The sequence below is a fragment of the Micropterus dolomieu genome, linkage group LG11 (genome assembly GCF_021292245.1).
Source record: "Micropterus dolomieu isolate WLL.071019.BEF.003 ecotype Adirondacks linkage group LG11, ASM2129224v1, whole genome shotgun sequence".
Lineage (NCBI taxonomy): Eukaryota > Metazoa > Chordata > Actinopteri > Centrarchiformes > Centrarchidae > Micropterus > Micropterus dolomieu.
In genome coordinates this window covers 15,426,544-15,445,690 of record NC_060160.1, presented here as the reverse complement: position 1 = coordinate 15,445,690, position 19,147 = coordinate 15,426,544, and the positions used below count along the sequence as shown (strand labels likewise).

The window sequence follows — 19,147 nt, the reverse complement described above, 5'->3', positions numbered from 1 at the left end:
CTCACACATAGACAGCTGGCTCCGCTGCTATTTTTTATATGATCTCACTTTGTGATCTTTTTAAAATTCAAATCATCCAACACTGAAAATACACCACTTTTCATTGCCACTCCGTTTGCAGTCTTATCTTATGGATTTTTTATGGTTATTAATGTAATTAAGTGCTATTGTAACTGCCACATTTTTATATTTATCATATTCAGGTGTCAGTTAAGGTTATCAACCCAAAACCATACACTCTCACTCTGCAGCTACTCTTAACATAGCTATACTCCTCAACAAACTCGCGTGGATGTATGCACACCAATGCAACCTTTTTCGCGTCTTGTCAGGTGGCAAATCTCCGCACCTCAAGCATGTCCAGCCTCAACTCTCAGGAATCCTCTAATGACATCTGCAAGCTGACTGACAAGCAGCAGGATGAGTATCGTGATGCCTACAGGGAGTACATCACTCAGATGGCCCAGCTGGATATGTCCGGCAGTGGGGGGGAGAGGCCCGTGCAGCCCCACCCTGGACAATTCCTTCAGGCCGCCAGCTCAGAGGACAAAGGGGTGGGTGGACAGTCACAAGTACACTGAGTTTTTCTCTTTGCATCGCTGACAGCATAAATAGTTCAGTCAAATCGATGTAGACGCTCCCATTGTCAGATTACAGAAAAATACCTTGTGGTAACTGCTGTTATTAACTTGTGCAGACATAGTTTCTGAGCCCGTATGTTATGTCGTTCTTAAACTTTTTAAATGTTGTATTCCTCTGGCCTGTACAACGGCAAAAGTCTTATTCTGAGCTGGAAAAGGGGAGACCACTCCTTCTTGAGTTTCTTAATTATTGGCTTATACGTTTTGTTTCTCTTGGCACATAAAGGAGAGACAGGAATCCCTCTTCAGAGGCCTCTCGGCCAGCAGTGCAGGATCTGTATATTTTCTTATTGAATCCTCTTCCCTCTCCTCAGGCCAAGGAAGGAGCTGACCAAGACAGCCGCAAGTCCTTCACCAAGAGAGGCTCCAAGAATAGTGATGCCACAGACTTCCCCTCAGGGACCGATGCCCAGCTCCTAGACCCCATCAGTGAAGAGGATGAAAAGCTGGACCACAGCGCGTCCTCCAGGACTCCAGGTACCAGAAAGAAGGGAGCCGGGGCATTGTACCACAAGCTGCCCAACGATGAAGACTCCGGCCCAGAAGAAGCTGACAACACCACACCTCTCCTCCACAGAGAGGGTGTTGCTCTGTACTCCCAGCCCAGCAGGCTGCTGACCAAGCCTGGCTTCCTCACCGAAATCCTCCTGGATAAGAAGGACTCGTCCGACTCAGGGATGCGCTCCAGTGACAGCTCCTCAGACCCTTCCTTGGAGGAGGCTGAAGGAGAGTCTTACACAGAGAGAGAAACACTGAAGTCCAGCCTGATTGAACTGGAGCTGGAGGGCCTGGTGAAGAAGAGAGGCCTCCTCCCCAGCAGCCTAAGCGGCCTTCAGGATGCAGCAGTGGCCCGCATGTCCATCTGCTCCGAGGCTCCGTCTGAGGCCAGCCTAATGGCCAGCAGCCCAGATGAGGGGTGGCCGTCTATCAGGGTCAGCAACCTCAATCGCACCGACAGCAACACCACCCTCAATAACAACACAAACAGCCCTGGCGACTCCACCAGCAACACCAACACCAACACCAACAACAGCCACCAGCAGCCGGCTAACATCACAGGCACAGAATCCACCACCACCTGCCGCAGCATCAGCGTCTCGCCAGCTGTCATCATCATGCCCGGCAGCAGCAGCATTGCCAACACCACGGCTGCCACCATCCACAACCAGAACCTGCGCACCATCAGCCTGGGAGATGAGAGGGAGAGTGTCCTCTAGGAAGCAGGTTGTTGTTCTGAGGAGGGTCATGTAGACTGTTCTAGATGTTGTTGGTGACCTTATTGTACTGTTGGCATCGTGATGTGTTCCAAAGAAGTAGAGTAGATACGTGTTCTACTGAAAATGTTGCTGTGAAGCAAGACTAGTGCATCAAAAGCTTCAGGTAGTTAGCTAATGAAAACAAAAATCACCTTTTTATTTTAAAAAAAAAGGACTACTCTAAAGACACATTTTTAATTAGATTTTTAATTTAATGATACCAAAATGCTTCAATCAGGTCAAATTGGGATTGTTTTAATTTATTTTTATGTTATTTCTTACTGTTGTTTGGATGGTTTAAGTGTCATTTCTTTCTCATGTGAATGTGGTGCTGTTATGGAAACGGTGTGTTTTTGTGATGCTGTGTTGTGGACATCATATGTTACCAAAACAAAAAGTGTTTGTCAGGAAATGTAGCCACAACTGAAAAAGCTCAGTGTTTTTGACTTATTTAAAATAGATGGCATTGTAAACAGTGGTGCAGTGTGTTGTTGGCTGTTTCTGTGATGGAAGAAGTGCATGCAATAGTCTCCAAAGCGGTGATTGTCTTCTCCAAATGTCCTTGTGAAATGGTGTTCCGTGAATCAATAAACATTTTGCTACATGAACCATTGAAATTAGTTCCATGTTTTCTCTTTTCTGCTCTTTTCTTTCAGGAAAATCAGCTGTTTGTAGAGTGAAGCCTCAGTGGCCTAGGATTTTGCTTGTAAATAAACCAGAATAAGTAATCTAAGAGTCTACAACTATTTAATATTTTATCTATTGCAGTTCAGGGGAAAGATGAGGGTGACGTGCACAGGGAGGGCGTCATTGACAGGATTTATATTCTCCAATAGATGGCGCACTCTCCATACAAACTTGCTAGCAGTCTGGCGTGACAGGCACTGCCTGTCAGTATTATAAACTACTGAGGGTAACGACTGGAGCTCAGTGACTCAAAGTCTGGTGAGGGGACCTGCAGGGATCCTTTGAGAAGGTTTCCGAGCTGCTTTTGCATTCAACTGTAAATAAATCTTAGTTAAGGAATTGAATTCATAAATGACTTTTGTTTTTACACACTTGATCATGAAAGATCCCATAAAGCAGTCCATGGGGTAAAATCATCGAATGTAGGTCCATGTCTTAGTTTGATCGTATGTGGTGTGAAAATATTTGAGAAGCCATGCTGCACTGTAGTGAGACGATTGACATTTGGCTTTTTACTACAGCGTACTCATGTCACTCAACAGCCCATGTTGCCTACCTTTCTTACCAGAGGTCATCTATAGCTTTCATACCACCTTTACAGTACTATACAGCCTACTATCTAATAATTCGGGAAGAGCCGTAAATTTCTCCCCCTAGAATAGTTGGCAGCAGTTGTATTTTCTGCCCATAGCTTGGTTCATTGTGTGCACAGCTACCTGGTCATTTTTCACTGGCAACAAGCAACGAAGTTTGCCGTCACCAGGTGCTCTCACTGCTTTATTCCATCCGACTGATCAAGTCAAACATTGGACCCCAGTGCCGTTTGGTCTGTCACATGACAGGAGAGGTCACCCGTTTTGAGAAGTGTTGGCTATTTGGCAAACTTAAAATAACGGAAGGCCATACAGGCCTCAAATTTACAAAATAAAAGAGGAATAACTGCACCAATTAAGGAATAAACTGAATATTTAAGAATTTATTAACGCCGTGATGGCCCAATTTCACCATAAGTTACATTTCCGTAATTGCCTATTTTTGTTTTAAAAACAGCCCACCGCTCACCGCTTTAATGGCTCGGGCTGTCACGCTAAACCATTTAATCCTATTTACTTTACATATAGCATGTGGGGAAGTAAAAGTGCAGTCAGTGCGCACTAAATAGGCTTTTCTGCAACTGTGTGCCTCCAAGTCCTGTTTGACTTGGGGGGGTATGGACCATTTGAGACTATTACAGGTCACAGGGCAGGTCTAATAAGGACACTTTGTGGGATTTGTTTGTGAAGTGCATCAGATGTTCACACTGGTGTACAGCGCGGTCGTGTCCATATACACTCATGTAGAAAGCCAGCTGGACGCACAGCTGGGAAACTGGTTTTACGCACAGGGTGGTGTCTTCTGAACCCCTGATATCAGTCCCCACACCCCCCAAATGAAACATATTCAAATTGCGTTTTTGATTTATTTTGTAAAAAAGGTACAATTTACATTACTTTTATAAAAAGTTTCAGCATAATTAAGTACAACATTACACTTTTGCAGAATTTTCAAATTCCTGCAACTATACAAGATAAAACTCCCGATAAGAGTTCACACGGTTTCATTCTTTCATTTTAACTTTTTTTTTAAACCAACGTCCAGTCCTTCATGTGCCAACAATTCTGACAAGACTAGACTAAACTTTGTACAGTAACTAACCAAGTTCTCTTTTCTATTTCACGTTCCCACCTCCGCAAAAAAAGCGAAGACTTCAACAAGGAGGGGGACAGGGGCGGGGTGGCGGAATAATCCTTGTGACAATAATCTCGTTTTTCCTCCCACTGTCGGGAATATAACGCGCCTTCCATTTCCAGAAAGGACCCACAAATAATTAAAAAAAAAAAGTCTTAAGTTAAATAAGAAGTGTCCAAACAGAAAACACATCACATACGATTGTCCCATAATAAGCAAAAGTCTCTTGATTTCAGCGTCAGAAGAAAAAGGAAAAAAAAAATCCAGGCCTGAAGGACAGAGGTGGGAGGGTGGTGTGGGGGGGAAAGTCCTGCTCCCCAGGTCCTGTGTGTGTTTTTGCGTCTTGACCAAACACCTGCAACAGATTGAGAAAGAGAGGCGTGTTTAGAAAATGCAAACAGGGCAGAGATCCGGACAGACTGGCGCCAGGGAGGAAGCCGCAGTTTTTAACATTTAACCAAACACTCCCAATACTAAGCAAACCCTGCGCTCCAGATGTACACACACACTTTTCGCACAACTTCAGCCTACAATCTGGGGAAGAATCAGCGTAATTGCCGCTCAGCTGGCGCCTACCCACTTCTTGTACCAATTATGTGCAGACATCGTAGTAGCAGCAATCCAAACAGCCATTATTTTCCTGTTGCAGATGCTCTTCATTATAGACACAAGAGGGTATAATACAACCCTGACGACTGCTACTTATCTACAGTAACCCGAGCAGCCTAGAGCGAATAGCTCTCATTTTATTCCACCAAACTCCAAAAATGTGAACCATTGGAATGTCTTTTGGACACAGCGAATGAGTCGGAATTATTTGATTAATCCGGGTCACTTTACTGACACATAGGAGTCCCGAAGGAACCCATGATACGATCTTTGTTTGACATTGTGGCTACATTTCTGCTAATTTTTAAAATAAAAGAAATTATATCAAATTTGAAATCAAGTCAAGCCAACTGTCTGCCCCTCGTCATAACTGACGCCTTAGTGTTGCGGCGCATTCTCATACAAAACATATTGGGACCATTACTGCAACGCGAGACGACAGCCACATTAGCGGGAACAAATGGGATTGGTAAATGGTGATTCTAGCCCATTCTGCTCCAGCAGACTGGGAGACAGAATGTAGCGGAGCCTAAACGCCCTGGACAGAATGCAGCAGCAGACATGAGGACAGCCTACTTACCGCTTTAACGATGCAGAGTCCGGCTGTCATCTGTTATCAGCTCTGATGGCAACTCCGGGGACTGAAAACAAACAAACAAACAGACCAAATGTTAATTCTTTACTGCTGCAACCGATTGAGGTGTCGGGCGTTTTAACAGTGTTATGTAGGTCGAATCGCTTTCCTCTGATTCTGTACAAGAGAAATATATATAACATGCCATTTTCTTTTTTCAACAAGCCATTTTGTGCGAGTTACGCATAGGCTACAAAAGGAGCACTAGCTATGCGCACGAACACAAACACACTAAATATCCTGAACACCACACCAGCCTTCCGTTTCCCCTAAATTATGACGCTTGTTTAGCTACAGTGTAATTACCTGTAATGACAAGATGCTGATATCTGTGTTGAGCGTGGTCAAAGGGGTCCTGGATGGAGCCTGCCCCGGCCGCGCAGGGTGATGCAGGCTGGTTAGTGCGACACTGGAGTCCAGCGCGATCTGCAGGTCCAGGATGTAGTCAATGACATGCTGCAGGATTTCCATCTTGCTGACGTTCTTGTTCTGGGGGATGCTGGGCACCAGCTCCTTCAGCTTGGAGTAGCAGTCGTTCATGTTGTACAGCAGGCTGAGCGGGTCATCCACCGGGGTCTTGCTCCGAGAGAGTCCCAAGGAGTGCTCCGATAAATTCGCGTTGCTTTTCCGGAAGGACCGCACGGGGCTTATTGCTTTCATTTTGTCAGTGTTAAGTTTGGCGAGAGGGTTTGTGTGTGTCGATATCTTGCTTCTTTTAAGTCCTGTTATTTGCCAGACGATCAGCTATCAGACTGGCTCACCAAGCTGTCAGTGTGGTTTATATAGGCAGCAGGCTGGGCATGCGACGCAGGCGGGTCCAACGCGCTGATTGGTCGGGGACTCCCTGTCACTCAACGCCATTCAGCTCTACTATTAGCTCATCCTGTTTAAATCCCTCCCCTTCTCCACCTCGTTACCAGTGGCAACGCATGTTGAAGGCGGAACCCAGAGGGCGCTTCAGCAGCTCCGGTGGGCAATTTGGAAAATTAAGCCCTTACCTGTTTCTGATCAAGAAAATTAATGATTCGCATGGCTGTCAATTTGACTGTGGCAAAGTGTGAGCACGCGCCAATACCTTTTGGCATAACAAATTCAATTTAATCCTGTATTTTTGTCATGAAGATGAAGCAGAAATGTATTTGGAAACGTGCATTTAATAAACATCAAAAGGGTTCCAGTCATAATAAAAAATTGCGTTCACACATGTGCGACAGTGCAAGAGTTTAAATCTGATAACTGCATCTTCCAGACACAACAACCATATTTTGTCAGCCATCACTTATTCTGAGACGTGCAGCGTTGGAGGTGTGGAGCAGTGATGATAGGGACCATCTCAGGCGCGCCTGATGATTCTTAATTCACTCCAGCCCCGACCGGTGTGAAGGCAAGTTTCTGATACTGAATAGCCAACTGAGAGATAAATGTTTGAGTGGGCAACTGAAACAGTTTCCACCAGGAAAATGGTCAGACCAGCGTCAAGACAAATGTTTTATGCATGAGAAAATAAAGCTTGGGCCTTGGGGTTTATATTGTCAGAAATAGCCTATATTATTCGGTAATTTGACGCACCTTAATGTTTTCTATTAATCACAGCTACCAGCATTGTGCATTGAGTGTGATCTTTCAAAATTTTAGAGATGGTGCAACAGAAGGGATCAGAAAATAAATAAATCATTAAAGGAGTTGACGGACAACTTTGCGTTGAAGTTGTACGTCAACTCCTTTAATGATTTATTACCCTTTAAACAAATATAGCAACTAGCCTATAGTCATTCAAGGGTCTGTGTGTGGACCATGTGAGACGTATAGTTTAACCCAACTCAGCCATGTAGCCTACATGTTTGTTTGTTTTTTGAAGTGGGTGTGCACATCTATCTAACTGCATCAGCGAGGTCCCGCGCACTTCACTGTTACTTGTCACCTGAGTATGTTGTGTGTCAAAGTTCATTTAGTCATGCCCCTCAAATGTGGCTTTCATATCTTGAGCACGTGAAGAGGTGATTAACTACTATCGACGCTGTAATGTTTTCTGAATGAGCCATTTGTTTGTAGGAATTACACGCTTCATTCTTCCGCTGGAGGTGGGAGGATGTAGATGCTGCACTAATTGCCCCCGGGGGCATTTGTGGACTGTTGTGGTGTGCTTGACTTTTAAAATAAAATCAATGCTTTTTTTAAGAGGCGAAGAGAGGGGTCACTGTTAATACTCGGGATCAAGAGAAGTAAAAGATTATAATTTAAATGTTTTCGGTTTATTTGAATGACAATTCAGCTGAAAGACACAGACAAGAAAATCGTAAAAGCCTCAATAATCCTGATGGACAAAAAAAAAAAAGATTTAGTTTGGAGTGCACAGGCTGCAGAGGAAAGGTAGGGGCACAATAATACTGTTCTTCCCTGGATTACTGTTAGCAAGACAATGAATGTTCATCTGGGCTATAAGACTCTATATAATGATGATTTTGCGTCCGGGATACTAGTCGGAGAAAATGTAAGCGAGATGTTTTGCAGGACACTATCTGTGTCATTGTTTTTACGCGCGGTTATTCACCATGCGCGGACACCTTCTCCTTCAGCTGTCTGAAGATCCTGTTTTCTTATGCATTTCAAATATAGTCTGGAACTCCTGCAGTCTGTGTCCACATCTGGTGCAATAGGATTTTCCCATTTTCTGCCCGTCTTCCTTTCGCTCCCACAGCTGTGTACATTTCGCGCGACGCCCCTGAATGATGACTGACAGGCAGGTGATGAATCGGCGCAAGAGCACGTCGGTGCAAAGCCGAGCGAACCTCCACCTCCGCCAGCAACAGCAGCAGCCTCAACCCAGCCTTTCTCTTCTTCCATGTTTCTCTTTCCCTGCTTCTCTCCCCTCTCGCGCTGCCTTCGGAGCAGACTCTCTGGCGCCGGCGCCGTGACGTCACCCCATTCACGGCAGCCCTCGAGCCAACCCTCGCGGCGCCGCTGAGGCGGTTTCCATGGACACGGGGTTTCGGGGTTGTCAATCAGAGGTTGTTCTCAGCTGATCAACCCGGGGGCCGAAACGGGGAGGTTTTAAGGTCGCTGCAGGGTTCTTCTTCTTCCTCGGTGGTGGCCGCAGCTGCATTCCCCATTCACTGAACTTAAACAGACTATTTAAGATAGGCGTACTTGTACTTTAGCCTACCCCATTTCATTACACTCACAGAGGAAAATATTAGCCCACTTTTGACCCCATCACATGAGTGTAGTTTCAACCCAACAGCAATAAGATTTTAAAATAGTGATGATCTTATTAAATATAAGGCACTGCTATGGGCCTTGGATAACTAAGGATATGTAAGCCTACACTTCGATTGAGCTCTACCTTTTACCAACTAACTTACAACAGTAAAATGCTACTTAAGCTAGGCTATACCGTAATGCATCAGTAAGAATCCATTAGTTTAATGTACCAGATGTGCCTATTACACAAACAATGGCCATACCTTTGATACTGGAGACTTATAGGAACGTGTTCATTGTGCTAATTGAGCCTGTTTAGCCTATATGTTGCAGTTTTTCTACTTAGGTAAATAAAGATCTAAATAGGTTCTTCATCCACTGAAATCCACCAATTCCTTACTTTTATAACTGCCATAAGTTAATGGTGCCAAATGAATGGCATCTTCTTTATATTTTCTGAAATTAAACCATTAAAACCCATTTGTCTTCATCCCTGTCCGTCAGTATAGGCCTATGGTTTTGAGAAGGAGTCTTTAAGCCTCAAGATTGTCAGAATTGGAAGAAACGAATTAAAGGATATTTTCACTCATTTGTAGGTCTATCTCAGAAACGTGTTACAGTTGACTGCAATAACGTTGAACTTGTGCTGTGAAACTTAAGTTTAACCCAAGTTAATGTAAATCTTTACTCATCTTGTTTATTCAGGGAGGACTGGATCCGCTCTGAGTGAGACATGTTTAATACTTGTTTCCAGATGTGGCCATATGATGACCAACCTCAGCTAAATTTGACCCTGTACACAGTAAGGCTGCCAGAGTTTACCAATGGCCAAGTGAATTTATTTATTCGCCATATGCCAAACTTCAGGGGCGGGAAACTAAAAAAAACAAGTTTGTGACCAAACATCCAAACTTTTTCCCATGCAGCCCACGCGCAGCCACAAGTCGTTTAAAAAAAGTTTCCCTAAAGTTTCTTTTGCCCCTCCAACCCCCAAATTGAGCAAATACAAACCAACATATCCCCCTTCTCTTCCAGGTCAGCGACCCATTAGTTTGGGTTCAGGAGATAAGGTTTGGAAAACAAAGCGGAGCTGCCGGCCAGCTGAAGTGCGCCCTGCTGCCCAGGCGTCAGACTGTCTGCGCTCCGGTCAACTTGTTGATCTTCCGCCCTGCAGCTGCACGGATTTCTCTCAGAGTAAATATTGGACTGATTTGAAATGATTTACCTGACTTCTTGTTACGCAAAAATGATTATGACAGAAAATACTTAGGCCACTAAGAAACGAAGTTTTCCTCATGGTTTTAGGAAGATAAACGACAAAATATAATGCAGACTTTCTGTAGGAAACGGTGCGAAACGAGTAATATCATGCGACTACTAAAGGTCAGAAACTACCACGAACTGTACAGAAGATTAAAAAACACCTTAAAGGTCGCTTTGAGCATGCTGAGGAGTGAACAGCGACATGATTTAACTCCTGTTTTTCCACGTAATTTCATCTCCCTCGCCTTGATTTACACTTTTTATTTACCAAATCTGGACGTGCATGTAGGCGGCAAACCGCGCACTTTTACGCAAAACACATGAATGAATTCCGCTTGTTTCACAGTCCGGGTCCTATCCAAGTAACAGCAGCCGTACACCGTCCCAGAGCAGAAGTCTCACGCTCTACCCTTCGTAGCTGAGTTGCCACGCGCCTGTCGCGTGGAGGAGTGTACACATATAGTGGTGCAGCGACTCTTTTAGCAGCTTCGAGCCCATGGGGCGTGGTCTATATACACCCCCAAACAGCAGTGATGTGGTGTCAGGAAAAGCAACGGAGTGGGGGGTGGGGTAAACTGTGATCTCCGCTGGTGCTGAACATACAGATGAAATGGGTACCACTAGTGCCAACCAAATACTTACTTATACTTATACTTACTTAATACTAAAATGCTTGCAATGCAGTCTGGTCCTACAACCAAAATTGTTTCCAGTATTTATTAATGAGCCAAATAATAAAAATAATAATAAAAATAAATTATTAGAGAATAGTTTTTAAAAAAGCCCATCATAATTTCCAGAGGCCAGAGGCTTCTTCAGATTTTTTTTTGTTTCATCCATCCAACACCCACATATTTGAGTAGCAGCAATCAGAGAATGTAGACTCAAGTTAACCCATTAGCCCTATCACAACAGTTGCTGATTCATTTTCTGTTGATCAACTTATTGATTACTTGACTACACCGTTCAGCTCCAATGCAGTCACACGGACAAAAAAAGTTATGTAAGCCGCGTATAGCAGTCAGCCAGCATTCATAACTTCATTAGGTTGAAATAATGCAGTTCAGATCCCTCCAAGTAGTCTGAGTGTTACTGGACACGTTTTATGATCATTAAAAGCTCTGCCTGGAACGCACATAATCAATCACTTCATCTATCTGGAATGCGTCTTGAAAATCAAAAAACACTGCATCAAGGTAGAAAGTATAGCTCTGATGTAAGCTGTCTTTGGCCTGGACTAAAACACATCTGGTCTGTTGCTGTCCTCCTCTCTGTCCACCTCCTGCCTCTCTTCAGTCTCTCCTGTCCAGATGGGACTCTCTCTGCTCTCTGAGCAACAGCCATCAAGGCCTGGCTCTATTGTAACGTGAGAGGCTGCAGCAGGCACACGGGCAGGCAGGAAGCGCTGGGAGAGATGGATGGATGGGTGAGATGAGGTGGCCAGATTGGACTGGGAGACAAAAGGCACCATGGCTGCCCGAGTGCCTTCCAGGCTGGCCGTGGAGTGGCCACTCCAAGCCTCCCTTGAGGCTGGCCCTCCTCGGCCCTGCACACAGCACTGCTCCACAACACACAGCTGGCTGCATGAGATGAGACAGGAGGTAGAGGATAGAGGTGGACAGCTAAGCCATAGAAATATGTCATGCTATACTCTATACTACTGTATAATGTACATAACTCAAGCAAAGTTGTTAAAAGTCCACTTATTTTCTGTTAAAGTTGAACAACTTGGATCTTTTGGCCAGCGTGACAACCACCAACCATTTGGCAGTGTGGAAAAGTTGGCTGCAGTTTAACTTTTAGGCAATATTGCCCGTTGGCATACAATCACACATTAACATTGCTGTGTCGCCCACCTATCACTGCGGCACAGCTGTCACTGCAGCTAGCAGTCTGTACCCCAGTAATCAGATATGTGCATTTCTCCACTTTCACACAGGGAGTATGACAGTGTGGTTTCTAGTTGAACACAGTGTCACAAGATGATTGTTGAAATCTGATTTTGTTTTTTGTTTTTTTGTTTTTATGTAGCAGGGACAACGGAGGTGAGGTGGTGTCTGTGTGTAAATTCGGAGTTACCTTAAGTTAGGGTTCTTTATCTGATTAACATTAACATTTGGTGATCACTCAGTCAGTTGCTGTTGATGTAACAGGTGCAGTAACAATGTAATGTCATTTCACTGGAACTTTGCTTGTCAGCTCTAACAGAAGCCTTAGAGGGTAAATTGATAAAGTTGGTGTCATTTCAATCCCAGTGTGCAGGCAGCTGGCTTCCTCTATTCCAAGGGGAATTGAGAATTTATGTGAGACCTGAAACTAGCTTCTGATACCACCTTGGCCTGAGACTTCTTGGATTCTGTGGTAACACGGTTGTATGTGTGTGTCAGGAATATGGCTTGTTGCCTCAATGTGAAGCATTTCATTTCAGTGAACTTCACCCTTGCATATGCCGACGATCCCTGCCTCTTCACAGTTTTTTTTGTATTTAAGACTAAAAAATAAGATTGTTTAAGACTGTTGTGAAAGCAAACCAGTTTCATTAAAATCATCATAAATGTGTTGCAAGTGAAAGTTTGCTCTTGACCTTGAAGCCAGTAGTGGACAGAACAGTTTCGCCACAAAATCCATTCAGTAGCTGTAGTGGAGCTTTCCATTGTATCATATGACCCACCTCAGCAGATGTCAATGACCTTTTCATTTAAGTTTTAAGCCAAAATGCACAAAAAGTTCATAAAGTGCCCAGAAAAAGGGGTAATTTGAACATCTACAATTCCATCACACCTGGGAAAACCCATCTGTTCTGGAGAAAAACATGTGGTATGACTGAAAGCACCAGAACCGCTACTAAATAGATGTTTTGGTGTGATTATTTTGTCAGCCATCACAAATATGATATATGCTACTGTATATACTGCTGATTTTTGTCCAAAGTTCGTTAGACACCAGGATTGAGATGCACCAGCTATTTGTAAATCCATCACTAAGTTTGTGCGTCCTTCCTAAGTTCCTAGCAACAAGCTAGTGTCATACTCGTGATCCACTAAATGTGGTTTTAATCTAAACTTAAAAATGTCTTACCTAGTAAAGACTTAAGTCATGTGTAAATTGGTTGCTATATATCTATAGCACTATCCAATCAAAAGCAATCAACTATGAAAACAAGAAGTCTCTTACACACAGTTTCAGGTAAAAATTTATATTTAATTCTTTGACTTATTCATATCATCGTACTTGGAGAAATGTGATTTTCACAGTAAAGTTGGGAAATATTTTGCTGACCTAGCTAATGTTAATAGGCCACTTAGGCTAACATTTTTGGGGTAGCCTACTAAAATGTTGTTATTGTTGTTTTGTTATTATTGTGAAATGTAATTCGTTTACATCATTGTCAAATATGTGTTGACCATACAGTATTTCTTATTACTTCTTTTGCTCACTCTAAATGGGTCACATTTTAGCAAGCTAACGCTCATTTTGTAAGTTAGCTCAGTTACATTAGCTTTAGGCAACAGTTACACCTGGCAGTTACTGGATGTAAATATTTAGTCACAGCTAACCGCTATTTAAGAAGAAGAAGATTGTGTGATGCACCCCGTTTTAGTGTACTGTTGTGTGAATCTCCTCTTAGTAAGCACTTATGTTATAACTAGGCGAAGTTCATGGGTCTTAACTATGACAGTGTTCAGGTCATGATCCACTATTGTGACCCCGTGCAGACACAACAGAGCAGGAACATAAGAGGTCAACATTTTGAACTAAGCTCTCCCCTTAACAGAATTCTGTTTCCTTCTGCTGTATCTCTTTGTTGCAGCATAGCCCACTTCCTTATAGCCCTAAACCCTCTGACCACAGTCATCTCGCTCTTACTCAATCTTTATCTATTTATACGGCACAGAGGGAAGAGAGAGTTAATGTAGGAAACACACTTGTTTCTGTGAAAAGAGAGAACAGATCAGCCCGGGCTGATTCATTGCTCTGTCCTGTGCCACTTCTGACCACCCATGCTTGTGCTGAGGTAAATTATGTATGCTATCTGGTGTTTGGAGAAAGACTGCACAGGTAGGCTATGAGCTGCTAGGTGCTGCCATGTATTAAGGTGTAATATATGTGCTGAAAAAGGCATGCACACATTCATGACTCCAAGATTAGATGACAGAAGGTTGCTACAATGTCTTTTGATGCTTTTGTGGGCTTTAATAAACATGGCCATACTAAAGACATGTCTGTACTAACGAAGAGTATGTCATATTTTTTAATCTCACCAGCATTTTTCTGATCCTTCTATAAAAATCTTGCATCCACACTGAAATGCCAAAACGACAGAAAAACACTTAAATCTTTTCTATTCTAAGCCAGCAGCTTAAAAGAGTTACTGCCAAGATGCTTTCCACTGTCTTTGAAGCGTTATTTATTGTTTACAGAGCAAGTGTGAAAAATGTAGAGCACCAGCAAGTCCAGGATCACATGTCGGCAAGACTGGGCCTGTGCCCAAAGTAATTCACTCAATCTCTCATTCACTATTTTAGTTTATACAATTAGTACAAAGGCAATTCTATGTAAAGCACAGGGCCATAGACAGGATTTTAGAAATACTCAAATCGTAAGTCACAGTCCCCCTTAAGGCCCCACCAGACACCAAAAAGAAAGGCTCTAAATTGTTAAATTTCTTAAAATAGATTTTAGTTTATGCAAGTTTTTTAATGGATTTTTAAAAATGCTTTTTCAGGGAAATTCCTCTTAAGGTAACAAATGACAAACTTTTCACACACCAGAAAGTATTATAGATCAAAAACTCTGACTAAGAATGAGACAAATAAATTCTGCGCACTCTCAATCACTTGCAATTAGTTTACAACGTTTTGGTCCTGAAATGTCGTAAATAAAGTGAGTGTGAGCAATCAACAGTGTGCAGTATTTTTTGAGTGTTTCAGCCGAGGAAGTTCTTCTGGACATCAACAAGTCAACACATTCTAAACTTTAATTCAAATAACTGTTAGTCTCTATTCTCCCCGTGATTAGTACCAGTTTACATAGTTCTTTCCAGGAAGCTATTGGACCAGTCTAATAAGCTGTCGCCGTTTTATTTTCCAACATGAAGGTCTAAACGTTGTTTCAGTGCACTCTCTGTGCTGCCAGGAATAAAATTCTGGTGGGAAAATACTGGATCCTTCATTAATTATGTTGATCTAAAAGCAGTGTCAAATTTAAAGCTGCAATAGTTTTATAATAACAATGGATCAAATAACTATGTGTATATGAAAGGGTTAACTCATAGTGACAAACCCACAGATAATTATCACCTAACTCCACAGTTCTTCTCAGCTTTGAAGACTGTGTGGCACCTCTTAACTCATTGTTTTGGTTTTACAGCCCGTAACTTTACTATTTTGGGTCATTCTCACTGCTCTCATTGCGTCATTTTCATTCACAGCAGGCAGCTGTATTCAGTGGAAAAAGTTCAGTGAAAAGAAAAGATCATTTGACTCTGCTATAGTTTATAATTCTTACCAGAAATATAGTGAAAAGTGAATGATTTCTAACACAGCGTTTGCTTTTATTTCCCGGCTTAGTAAGTCTTCAAAATTTGCCCAACTCACTGTAGACATGGCTTTGCATGGGTCCCTCTGAAGGTGTCTTGTCATCCCTCGCATGCAGATTTGCTGCTGTAAGCACCTTGAAGTGGTCAGATGGATCATTGAGAGGCAGTGCTTTTAACTGATCACAACAACAAAGGTTCTCACGGCCCTAATCCTCTTTGGCTCTTATCTCTCACCCCTCCTCACCCGTCACCCATCTCATTGGCTCACGTAGGATCAGACCTACCAGCGTAGACTTTCTCATGCCTTTCTCTTTTGGCACGCTCTTAACATCCCTATTACCTTCTCTTTCTTTCTCTTCTCAGATTATCTGTCTCGCGCAGTCTTCGCTCTCAATGTCTGTCATTTTTCTCTCTCGGTTCCTTTTCTGCCTTCTCTCTCTCACTTTTACCAATTTGTCTGTTCTTTCCCACCAAGGGCATCTGGGTCTTTAAGTACCCTCTTCACCTTTGTGACTAACAAAAGCTGAGTCACTTTTGAAATGAAGAGTCTTTGAACAGACACTTGCTAAGCCTCATTTGAAGAGAAGCTTCAGTCTCTTATCAACAATAGATTCAGCCCTGGGTGTGGACTATGATCAAGCATAAGGCGGTTCACTCAGGATGGTGGGAAACTAAGCAGCAGTGGGAGAGAAAAATCATTTGAATAACAATTTTCTTTAGCTAGGACATCTTTATATCTTTGTGGTGTAATTATATTAAACCCTCAAAACCTGCTGTGTTTTATATTGCCATCAGTTTGTACCTCCTCATTATGGCAAGCTCCACTACAGTTTGTCCCAGCCAACACAGGTTAATGTGGCCATTTACTTTGATATCAGTAGAATGAATCAACCTTTAAAGGCTATTAGTGTTATTAAAAATACCCCAGAGGGAGCAGCTATGGCTGGTGTATTTCCAGCGTATGTGTATGGGTTGCTGTTAGCTTTAGATTATTGGGACTTATTGGAGTAACAAGCTAATGGAATTAAGGTGCTGGATTTCATGCGCCGTTGCCAAGATTCAGCATTAAAAGGATGTGTGCTGAATAAATAGTGCTTTAAGTAGATGAGATTCCGACACGAGAGATTCGCTTGTCAGAGCAGCATTGTTTGCTTGGCTCCTGAGCCAGTGAAACTGTCAAGTGTGCTAGTGGCCACGGGTGGATGGATGGATGGAGGCTTCTCTTCTTAAAGTGCATTTTTAGAAGCTGAAGTTGACAAACTCTTCAAATGCTGAAGGCGAAGAAACTTTCCTCTCATATCTTAGTTTACGCATGGAGCGGTTCCGAAAAGAGCTGCTGGAAGCACACCTAAAGACACCAACACCCTCTTGATGAAAAAGCGAGGATTTCTATACAGATCTATATTTGCCAGCTAATTACATACATGAAAAGCAGAATCAAACAGAAATCCAAATATTTACCAAAATAAACTCGTGTTTTGTTTCATTTCTCCGTCAGTGGTGCCAGAACAGAGTCCTCTCCATTACAGATAATTCATCTGATGTTTGTGTTTGTTGGTGGATTAGCTGGGAGGCGTTGCTGTTGGCCCAGGCTGTAAAACGCTCTCATCTGTATTTTAATGGACTACGAAGCAGTGGGAGGATGTGGCTCTGTGCCACAATTTCACAGTGAAAGAGAGGATCGTATGTAGCAGGTAATCTATTTGTGAGAGTGTTTTATCCGTATAAGTGGAATTAGTGGATGGTTTGACGACACATTAAAAAGGCAACACTGAGTGCGTGTGTATGTGTGTGCCTCTGTGCTCGAGGAGCCATATTCGATCGACCCTAATTGGGATTTCTGTGCAAAATGTTTCTTTGCGTTAATGATGCTGGGGATGTGAGGTAAAATAAAAATGAAATTAGAGTGCACACAGACTGAGAAGTGGGAGTGGATTCACAAAATACACATGGCATGAAATCGGCACTGAAAAGAGATACAGCTGTATGTAGCTGCATGTGTGAAGTACATTAGCTACTGTAAGTAAGATGGAAGTGATTATGTTAGGTAGTATGATGGTGTCTTTTCACAGTAGCGGCTATAAATTTGATTTAAATACTCAATCATCCATGCCAGTTTCCGGTTAGGATAAAGAAGACAGTAAGAGAACCTGCAGATGCTTTTTTCCCCTACATTTCACAGACCAATGTTTCAAAGTTGAAAGCTAAATGACAGCATGCACTCACATACGAATACACACACAGAGCTTGCAGATGGTAGGGTCTATCTAACTCGCTCTTTGTAGCCCTTTCACAGTGTGAGTGGAGGAAGAAAAGGCTTGTCTTTTATCAGGCACCGAACGCAGCAGTGTTGACATTGGGATGGCACCTAATTAGGTTAGGCCCAGCACAGCATGCATGGTTAACTAGGCTGGCCCAGGCCTCAGGCTCCACAGATCCCAAGGTGAACGCCACGCTACAGCTGAGGAATGGTACCTACGACTGCTAATGTACTTTTAACGTTATCTATCTTCTAAAAATGTGACCACAGGAAATACACACAGCCACAGTTATTTTTCCTCTCCCTCTGCAATTAGCAGGTAAAATTCTTGATGCTGGCAGAGTTTGATAAATATGGTGACAGGAGGGATTAAAACCAAAGCCAAGTTTTGTCTGTCAGAGTTACAATTCATGTTACTTTTTTTCAAATAGTCTAATGTACTAAATAGGCTTTTGACATACTTCCTGCAGAACTTCCTGTTTTCTTTTCCAAATGAGTTTGTCTACAACCTTCTCTAACCGCTGGTCTTTGTTGCCCCCAGCCCACCCCCTCCCAGGATCAATTTTCAAAATTGTTGCGTTCTGAGTTCTCAGTAATTACTTTGGTGAGAATAATGTTATCATAGCTGGAAGAAGTGATGGCCAATCCAAGTTTTAATAAGCCGTAGTTTTCCTTTTAGGCAAGCCACCAGATACAGTTTGGAGGTCAAAATACGTGTAGACATCTAGTTTACTGGGCTAAACTGGGTTGAAAAATTGGTTACACAGGCAATGCTTTGGTTTTGGCTTTTTCATGTGACTGGTTGCCAATAAGAAAACTGTGGAATATCACCAGACTTGCCCTTTTAATTGTCTGCCAGTTTTAAAAGTTGTGGTCACTTTCACCCTTACAGATTGAGGCCTCCAGAGGTAAAAGTTCACAAACCCATACTGCGGTACACCAGTTAACAGTCCTGTCACTAACAGAGCTGTAAAAAAAGCCTTTCATTGCAGTTTCCTATTTGTCTGCTGACTAAAGGAACAAGTGGGACAGAGGGAGGCTAACAGAAGCTCTGTTTGGGTTTAGTTTCACAGTCCTCTTACTTCCCCCAAGGGGCTGCGCTTTGTAGCATCATTAACAGTTTCCTTGTGTGGAATCCCCTTTCTCTGATTCTATTTCCGCTTTATTGCCAGTTTGGTCTCAGTGAAGTGAGATGGTCAAGCTGGAAGGGAGATGCGAGCTGAAAAAAAGAGGATGTGGTCTGGGAGTATTCCAGGTTTGTGCTGACATGTGACAGATTTAAATAAAAATGACATTTTGACTCATCGCTGCTTCGAAATATGAATGTAA

General features: G+C 42.8%; 2 protein-coding genes across 2 annotated transcripts in view; one reads left to right on the top strand and one right to left on the bottom strand.

Moving 5' to 3' along the window:
• kidins220a (kinase D-interacting substrate 220a) overlaps positions 1-2,514 on the top strand; it is a 47,863-nt gene extending 45,349 nt beyond the window's left edge. The window contains exons 30-31 of the mRNA XM_046061810.1: positions 333-554; positions 956-2,514. Of these exons, the coding sequence (XP_045917766.1) occupies positions 333-554; positions 956-1,858 (1,125 nt within the window). The 3' untranslated portion in view covers positions 1,859-2,514. The remainder of the gene's footprint in view (positions 1-332; positions 555-955) is intronic.
• Positions 2,515-4,029: 1,515 nt separating this feature from the next.
• On the bottom strand, positions 4,030-6,288 carry id2a (inhibitor of DNA binding 2a). Its single transcript, XM_046062726.1, has 3 exons — positions 5,862-6,288; positions 5,502-5,562; positions 4,030-4,667 (listed from the first exon to the last, which is right to left on the bottom strand). The coding sequence occupies exons 1-2, from the start codon at positions 6,213-6,215 to the stop codon at positions 5,506-5,508; spliced, it is 411 nt and encodes a 136-aa protein (XP_045918682.1). The 5' UTR covers positions 6,216-6,288; the 3' UTR covers positions 4,030-4,667; positions 5,502-5,505.
• Positions 6,289-19,147: the final 12,859 nt, after the last annotated feature.